Source organism: Mercenaria mercenaria, chromosome 3 (genome assembly GCF_021730395.1).
Source record: "Mercenaria mercenaria strain notata chromosome 3, MADL_Memer_1, whole genome shotgun sequence".
In the NCBI taxonomy this organism is placed as follows: Eukaryota; Metazoa; Mollusca; class Bivalvia; order Venerida; family Veneridae; genus Mercenaria; species Mercenaria mercenaria.
This window is the reverse complement of record NC_069363.1, coordinates 84,775,423-84,787,087: the sequence shown is the minus strand read 5'-3', so window position 1 is coordinate 84,787,087 and position 11,665 is coordinate 84,775,423. Positions and strand designations below refer to the sequence as shown.

Here is an 11,665-nt window from a genome sequence, read left to right as displayed (position 1 = left end):
AGACCTGGGTGTAACCATGACCAATACACTCAACTTTGACCATCACATCCATAAAAAGTGTCAGATAGCTCATGTGCAGTTACGAAACCTTATACCCCCTTCGCATCTACGATTTTTTCTTACGATTTGCCAACTCGTAGGCAGTCGCACGCAATCGTAAATAGCTCGTCGGTAGTCGTAAATAGCTCGGCACTACTCGCAGACGATCGCAAGCAATCGTGAACGTTGAGGTAATATTTTTGACATGTCAAAAATTTCTAACGATCGTCCGCGATTTGAATTATCGGTGAATAGCTCGTAAAGAGCTCGTAACAAGTCGTAAGTATCGTAAACAACACGTAAACCACTCGCAAGCGCTCGTAAATGTATCGTAAAGACTTTGTTTTACGATTAAATACGATGTGTTTACGAGTTCTTACGAGTTCTTAAGATTTCTTTCACGATGCGGTATGAGGGGTTTACGATTTGTTACGGGCACTTTACGAGTACTTTACGAGTACGTACGTATGCTTTACGATTTATGAGAGGTATAAAAGCTGCCAAATCGAACAGTGCCTTTCAGTTGCTGTCAATACGTCAAAGGAGTGAGAACTCAATCATATCTGCAACAATGCCACCTAAAAAGAAGTTAGTCAGCAAGAAGAGGAGAGCACGCTCGCCTTCGTGCAAATTTAAATTGCAAAAACATGATATTCGTAAATACTCGTATCTAACACGCAACTACTCGTACTAACTCGTAAACAAATCGTAATGTACTCGTAAAGCCTTTGGTGAATCATGATATTCCGTAATTCACTCGCAACAGCTCGTAAATAACTCGTAACTAGCTCATAAAACGATCGTATTGATCCGTAATTACTCGGAACAAATCGGTAATTTTAGCCGTAAATGCATCGTAATACTGTGAAATCATTTAATTTCGTGGGCATGAAATTTCGTGGTTTTGGTCAAAACAGCAATTTCGTAGGGACGAAAATTCGTGGATTTCAACTTCTGAACATAAAATGAGTGGGAATTTTATGTGTTCGTTGGGATTAAATTTCGTGGATTGACTCAACCACGAAATCCACGAAAATTAGTCCCCCACGAACATTAATGATTTCACAGTAACTCGGAATAAATCGCAATTTGATCGTAAACAGCTCTTAAATAGCTCGTAAATGTGGGGAATCGGTGAACTTTTACGATTTTGTGCAATCCGTCACAAATCGTAAGAAAAATCGTAGATGTGAAGGGGGTATTAGAGCTATACAAAAACATCTCACACAAAAGTCAACTGAATCATTAGTGCATGGATTGGTTCATTCTCACATTGACTTCTGCAACAGTTTATTTACCGAAATTCCAGCCTACCAAATCAACAAACTACATCGAGTCCAAAATCATGCCGCTAGAGTAGTCATGAATGCTTCCTATGAACAACCAAGTGCTGGACTTCTGAAAGAATTACACTGGCTTCCAGTTAAGGCTAGAGTCATGTTCAAAGTCCTAGTAATAGTCATCCGTGTCAACAATGGTACAGCTCCAGTATATCTGAGGGAAATGTTTGTACCTACTCGACAACGGTACAGACTACGCTCACAAAGTGACACTAACTTTAACATCCCTAGACGGCGAACAAAATTAGCAGACAGATCTATGGCCGTCGTTGGTCCCAAATGGTGGAACGATCTACCTAGCTATCTGAAAGACATTCAGTCTGAAGCCAGCTTTAGATCAAAACTGAAAACACATTTGTTTAGTCAGTTTCATGAACAATAAGTGTACTTTTGTTAAAATACAAAATATCAATAGTGGTATAAAATAGTATTTATATATGTCTAAATCTAAGTTCTAGAATCCTGTTCATATTTTAAATGTATATGTTTTAAATGTGTGTTATGTAATTGTAAAGCGCAATAGAATATTTTATCATTTTTGCGCTATATAAATGCCATGTATTTGTATTTACCCGCTAGTCTAATATTACAGCTTGTTCTCTACAAAAATCTCTAAAATAGACTTGCACTTGTCGATCACTATCACGTAAAATAAGAGAAAAAATACAAAAGTTGAAATAACAAAAGTTGAAATTTTGAGACAAATTCTTTATTATCAGTCTAGTGGCTAGTCTATAGTTTTATCTATCAACTGAAAAATGATTGCATTGTGCATGCTGTAATATATAAAATACGAATCTTTCACACTAAGGGAACCGATTGATATATCTGTGTTGGTTATAACTTGGGAATGGGGCGGGGGTGTAATGAGTATAATGAGAATAATGTATGAATCAAATTTAGTTTTGAACACGTCTTATGCCAGAATAGCTTGAATTCATGTTTTTTTACCAGTAACAGCATCTGCAGAACCCCCCTGGGTATGTTTGTGCCTCGCCCTAACCAAAGAACCATAACCCCTCATGATTTGCAGATGCTATATACAAAAAACATGCATTATCCCTACATACATGTACATGCACATGAAGGCAAATAACGAAGAAGGGATAGAGAAACCACATGAGGGAGGAAATTTACCAAAGTCTCCACAATAACCACTTTAGAAAATTTCATATTTTCTTATAAATTGACATTTGTGAAAGAAGATCAATAGTCTCGTGTTGTATAGTACTTGATGAAAATTAATTCTTCTCATTCAAATTTTCAGGGCACTACAACCTCAAGTGCATGGTTTCTTTGCAGCCACGGGGCAGGTCACTCTACGATATAGCCCGGGAGCAGCTGGAGTACCTGGTGGAAGCTGGATTTACTAGACTAGCAATTGCAAGCCTCCTGCTAGCCTGTGTTCAAACCCTGTGTTTTGTTAACAGGAGATAACTCCTGAGGTTATTCACATTTTGTATAATTATGTCCCTTGTCTTCTCAAAACACACTAGATAATCAGAGCCAAGACTGGTGAAGTCAGAATATATAACATAATTATTCTTTCTAAAAAAAACCATACTTTATAGATTGAAATGATATAAAGTTGTTTATATTTGCCTTTTAGCTACTAATTTTTACATGTGTCCATAATAGCAGTGCATAGGGGTCTTATCACGTTATTGTTGTTACTTATCCTTTTCGGACCTTTTCCCCCTTTCATTATCTTTAGCCTCGTTTTGAGCGGAAAACATCGGAAAAAATACAGAGAAGTTTTTCTTATTTTATTTTGTTTTTTCAGCTACATATTCTTCCGATAATCGATAATTTTAGCAGTTTTTTCTTAATCATATATCTAACTTTGATTTGACTGAGTAATTTACGTACGAACTACGGATAAACTTAAAATTCGGATAGAACAAAGAAGGAACAAAGAAACACGTTTTTGACCTACTTTATAGCGTGGGTTGTAGCCACATTCCATTGTTCTTTCTACTGCCAATACTTTACGATTGTCACTTTAAATATTAACTATGCCATTTCCCATTAACATTCTTATACTAGGTCATTCATTCACTCGAAGGCTACAGAGATGGTGTGTTGAAAATCAACAGATAAATATGAATCTAGATTCCAACAGGTTGCAGATATTCTGGCATGGAATAAGTGGAGGGAATGTCATTGACACTTGTCATCAGAAGTCCATCTGGCCCGAAACGTATTTGGCATCTGCTTTAAATATTCAAATAACACTTTTAGATATTGGCAGCAACGACCTGTGTGATCCAGCTGTGGAACCATCCAAATTGGTACAGAGCATGACTGAATTGGCGTACAAGCTACTTGAGTATGGGTGTAGAATTATTGTTTTTTCAGAAATACTGCCAAGAAAAAATGCTGAAAATTTCAACTGCAAGGTGTCTCAGACTAATGCCCTGCTCCAGGAAGTATGTTCTGGAGATCCCTCTTTAATTTTTTGGTCACATTCCGGGAACAACTACAATAGACGTTTTCTTGCAGAATATGTGGCTCAAGATGGCATCCACGTAGACAGTGTTCGTGGTATGCCACGATATTACAGCTCAGTTAGGGGTGCACTCTTGTTTGCTGAAAACCACCTGTAAGAGTGTTGTATTATTCAATACCTTGTATATTCATGTACATTATGTCAATATATGTTATTTTTATATGTTTGATTATTCATGTTTACTGTACATTTCAGATATTTTGTATCAAACTACAAACTCGAACTACAAATCTGGTAATCTACATTGGGGAAACAGGAAGAATACAGTTGTTTAGTCCTGGTTCTTTAGAAATACAAAGAAATATTTTGGAAAGATAAGAAAAAGGTTGTATGATGTTTGACTATATACACTTATTGCCTTTGTGCAGTTAATTTACTACTTACGCATTTGTGCGGCTTGCGCCTTTGTGTGCTTTTTATACAGTTACGCCTTTGTGCGGCTTGCGCAATTATGCGCTTTTTATACAGTTACGCCTTTGTGCGGCTTGCGCAATTATGCGTTTTTTATACACTTACGCCTTTGTGCGGCTTGCACAATTATGTGCTTTTAAAAACACTTACGCCTTTGTGCGGCTTGCACCTTTGTGCACCTTATACACATATATATATGTCTTTGTGCGTTCCTTTGTGCGGCTTGCGCCTTTGTACATTTTTACACTTGAAGTTATACCTGTATTAAAACGACATCCTTTTAGTAGAAGTTGTGCGGATACCAGTTTAACGCATTTTCGCACTTGAACTTGTACTGTTTTGCTTCACCAAAGCCTATATCAAAGCAATAGCTAAACCCTTGAGGTTTTTACTCCATTGGGTTGCTTTTATGGACATGTTTTTTGAAGAGTTCAATAACTCCTTATGATGCGCCTCATATGGCGTCAGTTTACTTGAAATTTCATAATTTAATTTCTATATGACACTTTTATTTAACTTTATTTCCTAACAGTTGTTGATATTGGGTGTATCAATAATATCTGTTCTATATATCTTCAAAATTATATTCAATTTGAATTCCTTGGCATAGCACCTTGCTATATATTCATTGTAAACATTACAGGATGCCTAAAATAAGGCCCTCAGAGGCAAAAGGTGGAAAACGCCGGAAACCAAAAGACGCAGATAGCCGTATGGCTAGACTTATAGCAACTGCCCTTGCAAAAGACAAAAACACAATGCAGGAACTAAAAGATCTTATAAACAAGCAGGAGACTGATGACGAGGATGTGCAAACACAAAGAGAAGATGGTACATATGTAGATCAAGACGACAATACAAATGTAAATCTGTCAGGTGAGGATACTGCCTCTAGCTCGGGTGAGTCATCGGAGGGGTCTGACTCGGAGTTGGAGGATGACTTCACAGGTCCTTGCGCTCCGGGTGGCCACTCCGGGGAGTCCGTAGACCTAGGAACTTTCTCGGCAGTACACTCCCCTGTGGATAAAAAATTAAAGGAAAAAATTTTTAACATGCAATATATTGATCTATCCCACTTATATTACAAAAATTCCATTTCTGAAACAACTACCATTAAGAAAACAAAATCAGAAATGGTTACATCTGTGCAGAAATCCGCACCTAAACAAATCTCAAATATTCTAACGTGGTGTAGGGCCTTTCAGATTTACGCAGATGTATACTGCACTAAGTACCAAGATGAAAGCTCCCAACTGTTCCAGTATATGACCTTGATTCAAAATCTGGCCAACCACACTAGACATTGGCAGCTATATGATGAAAAATTTCGTCAGCTGCGTGCTGTGTCTCCAGTCCCATGGGGTAAAATACATACAGAAACATACTTGTATTGCTGTATAGCCCAGACCTCTTCCTTTCGTTCCTACAACAACAACAACAACCAAAACAACAACTTGTATGGCTCCGCCTTCAAGCTTCCACCACATATCATGTTCCGCAAAGGTTACTGCTGGGACTACCAGCGTCTCAGTTCCTGCCCTAAACAAAAGTGTAATGTCCTCCATCAATGTGCCAACTGTGAAGGACCAACCCATGGTGCCTCCAAATGTAACAGACCAGCTAGCCAGCGTAAGCCAACAGAATCTTCGAAACATCCCTCCAAAAACTGACTTTCTGCTACCTACCCCAATATCTGCTAAGCGTTTGGCTTGGTATCTTTCAGGTTACGACAGAGGTAAAACCTCTAAACTGGTAACAGGTTTCACTGCTGGTTTCCCATTGGGCACTGTAGGTTCCATCCCACCAAGAACTGCATCAAATCACCGTTCTACTTTAGAACACATTTCCTTTGTTCAAGATAAGCTAAGCAAAGAAATTACTGATAAACGTATCAAAGGGCCATACCTGTCCCCTCCCTTACCAAATTTTGTCTGTAGTCCTCTTGGTGTTGTACCAAAAAAGACACCGAACAGTTACCGTCTCATTCATGACCTATCCTTCTCAAGAAGCTTACCTTCCGTAAACTCTATGATACCGAAGGAAAATTCTACAGTAACATTAGAAACCTTTGATCACGTTTCTGCATTGGTCCTGCAATCTGGGAGAAATTCCCTGGTCTCTAAGGTTGATATTGAAGAAGCTTTTCGTATTGTCCCTATCACACCTTTAGATTACAATAAGCTTGGATTTACCTTCCAAGGCCGTTACTACTTTGACACAGTTTTACCTATGGGAGCTTCCTCTTCGGTAGCTATATTTGAATCCTTAGCACAAAGTATTCAATGGATCTTACAGAACAAATGCAATGTTTCCAAAGTCTCGCATATCATAGATGACTTCATTTTTGTAGGGGCTCCGGACTCGTCAGAATGCAAAATAGCCCTTGATGCCTTTATAAGCTTAGCAAGTGATATTGGTATTCCTATCAAACACGATAAGACTGTGATGCCGACTACTCAAATAGTAGTACATGGTATACACATTGATACCTCCACTCTTATGGCAAGTCTCCCTGACGAAAAAGTTACTACACTGCAACAGATCCTTTTCAGTTGTAAAAAGAAACGAAAAGTTACCTTAAAGCAGTTGCAGTCTGTTATAGGCCATCTTAATTTTGCGTGCAAGGTAATCAAGCCTGGTCGATGTTTCCTTCGTAGACTACATGACCTCACTGTTGGCAAAACCAAGGGTTACCACTACATTAAGCTAACTAAAGACAGTCGTGCAGACCTAGATCTCTGGTATACATTCCTGCAAAAATACAATGGCTGCACACTTTTAACAAATGACAGATTTGTCTCTTCGGTCACTTTGAAACTTCACTCAGATGCCGCAAGTACAAAAGGTTTTGCTTGCACTCATTTAACATCATGGACCTTTGGAGCCTTCCCCAATGAAGTTAAAGGGCACCACATAAACATTTTAGAACTGTACCCAATAGCTCTAGCTGTTTTCCTTTTTGGTCACCAATGGGAGAATAAGAATGTATGTTTTGTGTGTGATAACCTGGCAGTGGTATATTGCCTCAATAAACAGACTTCTAAGGATTCTACTATGATGAAACTGATCCGCATCATAGTTCTAAAGGCTTTAGAATGCAACTTCTGTTTTCAGTCATCCCACATACCTACTTCCAAGAACACTATTTGTGACAAACTTTCCCGCTTTCAGGTAGACGAAGCTTTAAGCCTTGCACCTTTCCTGGACAAGGACCCAACAGCAATACCTCTAGAAATGTCACCATTGATGTTACTAAAGTGAGGGAACAGTTAATAGCCTCTTCCTTAGCCGCCACTACTAGAAAAACTTATGAACGGTTTTGGGAACGCTTCTCGAATTTTGTGAAAAACAATCACAGTTCTTCAAGCTGCTTTCCAGCAACGTCAGACGTTGTATCTTTGTCTATAGCTCACTTACACTCCTTACAGTTTGCCCCTTCGACTATTAGCAGTCATCTTTCTGCGATAACCTACTTTCACCTAGTTTCTGGTTTTGATGACCCTTGTAACACATTCATTATACGCCGCATGATACTTGGCTGTCGTAAATCACGTTACCAGAAAGATTCACGTCTTCCCCTTCTCAAGAAACAGGTAGACCTGTTATTAAACGCAACAAAGCATATTTTTAGGACAAACAGATTTCTACGGGTCCTATACCGGGCCATAATTCTTGTCACTTTCCATGGATTTTTCAGGATGGGAGAACTCCTCCCTTCTAAACTGAGCAACTGTGGGAATGTCGTACAGTTTGGCCATGTTGCAATGGTATCGCCATCAATTAAATTACAACTTCACTGCCATAAAATGAGAAAGTCTGACAAACCTGTTAACATAATTATCCCTCCACAAAAACGTTCTTGCCCAGTAGCTTCCTTGAAATCATACCTGTCCCTGAGAGGTTACTCAGATGGTCCTCTCTTTATCTCCTCAACAAATGAACCAATTACGCTGGCACGTTTTCGCAGTGTTTTCAACGAATTGCTAACATTCTCCAAGTTATCAACTAAACTGTACAAACTCCATAGCTTCAGAATAGGGGGTTGTACCCAGGCAATCGTATCTGGTATCCCTGAGGCCGAAGTTATGAAAATGGGCCGTTGGAAATCTCATGCTTTCAGACGTTATATCAGAATACCAAATTTAAAAATGGCATCTAAGTGTCCTTCTAGGAAGTCAGAATGATATGCATAATAAAAGACATTGGAATATGTTTTCTAGTTCTGCAAATTTTTAAAACAGAATAAGCAAGCCCTGACGTTTTAGATATCCGTTGCTCACAGGAACTTTACCATATATACATAGGAACTGTAAACTGTTTTGATATGTGGCTAATACTTAACATAAAGTAAAACAGTGTAGACATTGGGGTGTGTCTACAATCTATCTTACAAAGTGTAAATATTAGTTTTGGAAATTTAACACTGTTGCCTGTTTAGTTTTGTAAATACTGTTAAACATAAACATTGTAGACATTGGGGTGTGTCTACGTTTTATCTTGCTTAGTGTAAACATTGAACTGTGTAAGCTATAAACGTTGTTTACAACTCATTTTATGTATGTAATATTGAACATAAACCTTGTAGACATTGGGGTGTGTCTACGTTTTATCTTGCTTAGTGTAAACACTGAACTGTGTAAGCTGTAAACGTTGTTTACAACTCATTTTATGTATGTAATATTGAACATAAACAGTGTAGACATTGGGGTGTGTCTACATTCTGACAAGCATAATATAAACCGTGAGATGTTTTTACATTATAACCATCCAACTCAGTGTAAACATTGGGGTGTGTCTACACTTTTACACTTACATGTACATTTATGTGTGTACTATTCTGTCTACCATTTACTCTCTGTTCAGTAGACATTGGGTGTGTGTCTACATTTTTGTTATTTTTATTCATTTTTGTTAGTACTTTTATGATTTCTATTTTACTACACATCAGTTGTCGTAAGATCTTTTAAAAAAGATAATGTGTCAACCATTACATTTATTAGTGCAATATACAGCAGATATGCTCAGCTAATTATCATGCTTTTTTCTGGTCATTTAACTATTTTACATACACTTACTGTCGAAATACTTCGGTCCTTGTATGTTCTTAGATGTGTTTATGTTCCTAATCAACCTTTTTTCCTTTACCTTGTAATCTTAAGCTGACACTGTTATAATATTATTAGCATACTTTTAAACAGGCGTATAATATCATTGTTTACATCACCACTTTTTGGTCGGCATGGGCATGTGGTTGTCGATTTACAAATTTTACGTATAAGGTAGTTCTGCTTTGTAAATATAACAGTTTGTACATACCCACAAAGTTTTTACTAGACTATGTTCATATACCTTATTTTGTTACGCCTTATAAGTTTGCGCTCCACTGCCTCTTTGGTTGGACTGGTTTAGGACTTTGCTTTGTCCTACTTTATGTCACAATTTTATAGCCATATAACTAATTCTGTACTACGTTTTGATAACTAAATAATATTACTTTCTAATAAAACGTCTGACATTGGTTAGATGTCAGACATTTTCAATCCACGTTTATCTTGTGTCTTTATTGTGACATAAATGAACTGCATCGGCAGGGGAGCGTAAATATAAAACCATACTTTATAGATTGAAATGATATAAAGTTGTTTATATTTGCCTTTTAGCTACTAATTTTTACATGTGTCCATAATAGCAGTGCATAGGGGTCTTATCACGTTATTGTTGTTACTTATCCTTTTCGGACCTTTTCCCCCTTTCATTATCTTTAGCCTCGTTTTGAGCGGAAAACATCGGAAAAAATACAGAGAAGTTTTTCTTATTTTATTTTGTTTTTCCACATACCACCCCACCACCCACCTTGCTCTGCTATTACGTTTTGTTTTGAAAATGTCGCTAAACAAGTTTTCTAGTCACAATGTCTTATTATAGTTATGCTTTCTTTTGTTGATCTGTTATATCTAGTCAATGCATTGGACTTTGCTTTGTCCTACTTTATGTCACAATTTTATAGCCATATAACTAATTCTGTACTACGTTTTGATAACTAAATAATATTACTTTCTAATAAAACGTCTGACATTGGTTAGATGTCAGACATTTTCAATCCACGTTTATCTTGTGTCTTTATTGTGACATAAATGAACTGCATCGGCAGGGGAGCGTAAATATAAAAAAGATTATCTAGTCGGTAGCCAGACAAGCCTCCTGCATGTCTCTGATTCAGTAGTGAAACGTAGACTGAGGTTTGTTACCGTTTTTCTCTGCTTAGATATACAATAAAACATGTCTGAAACACTCGGTGGTACATTTATATTTTTATTTATTAAGTGATATAATATGATTTATCTATTAAAAATCTGTGAAGCATTATTCATTTCTGGCTAAGAATCCAGACTGCTTCATTCTACAAATCCATCTATAACGGTTGGCAGTTTTATTTATGTTAAAAATCGCACATATAATTCAGTTTACATCAAACCAATAAAACTCATACTGACATTTCCTCTAAAACTTTGGATGACCGCGTAATTATTATTACACATTCATTACAGATGGTCGGAAAAAAAACAACCCTGACTAAATTTATAGCCCGGCTGTTCTTATGGTTAAGGCATGTCAGATGCTGAAAATTCATCAAATAAAGGTTTTTTAGTTGAATTTTCTTTCTCTTTTCTTGGCAGTACATTGAATTTATGTAAAACAAAACAAAACTATTAATATATGCCAATTCACCTTTTTATATGTCCTTAACAAAATCAAATTACGAAGAAACATATTTCTCAATATTTTGTTAGCCCAATTTACCTTAAATATCAGAAACTGCCTACCATGGTATACTGGTTCACTCAGGCGGACTGGTCTCAATACTTCGACGAAGCTTTTTTTAACAATTACTAAAATAGATGAATAATTATATTGATTTGATAATTTTAGTATTATTTGGTAAATTGTTATTATTGTCGTGCATAGTGAATCTCAATGAAGTTGCAAAATACCATCTATTTGTTTTTGTTGGGTTTAACGTCGCACCGACACAATTATATGTCATATAGCGACTTTCCAGCTTTGATGGTGGAGGAAGACCCCAGGTGCCTCTCCGTACATTATTTTATCACGGGCGGGTACCTGGGTAGAACCACTGACCTTCCGTAAGCCAGCTGGATAGCTTCCTCACATGAAGAATTCAACGCTCCGAGTGAGGCTCGAACCTACATCAATGAGGGGCAAGTGATATGAAGTCAGATGCCTTAACCACTCGGCCACGGAGGCCCCCATGTACCATCTATGATGCTTATCAGCTGTGTCAGTGAATTTCTGGAGCCATAGTCCCCAATTACAATGACAAGCACAATTGTTTTAGGCAAAGCAT

At 37.4% G+C, this 11,665-nt stretch overlaps 1 protein-coding gene across 2 annotated transcripts; it reads left to right on the top strand.

Moving 5' to 3' along the window:
• Positions 1 to 2,933: 2,933 nt before the first annotated feature.
• Positions 2,934 to 10,403, top strand: LOC123524041 (uncharacterized). Of its 2 annotated transcripts, none has more exons than XM_053539103.1 (3): positions 2,934 to 3,133; positions 4,084 to 4,213; positions 4,943 to 10,403. In XM_053539103.1, exon 3 carries the CDS (start codon positions 5,758 to 5,760, stop codon positions 7,558 to 7,560), a length of 1,803 nt encoding a protein of 600 aa, XP_053395078.1. In that variant the 5' UTR covers positions 2,934 to 3,133; positions 4,084 to 4,213; positions 4,943 to 5,757; the 3' UTR covers positions 7,561 to 10,403. The 2 variants fall into 2 exon arrangements, with proteins under 2 accessions (XP_053395078.1, XP_045157850.2); XM_045301915.2 differs by lacking the exon at positions 2,934 to 3,133 and having other exon boundaries at positions 4,943 to 5,130; positions 7,471 to 10,403.
• The last annotated feature ends 1,262 nt before the right edge of the window (positions 10,404 to 11,665 follow it).

What these genes read in the sequence shown, in the direction of transcription:
- LOC123524041 (XM_053539103.1), top strand. Translation starts at nt 5,758, where the DNA reads ATGGCTCCGCCTTCAAGCTTCCACCACATATCATGTTCCGCAAAGGTT.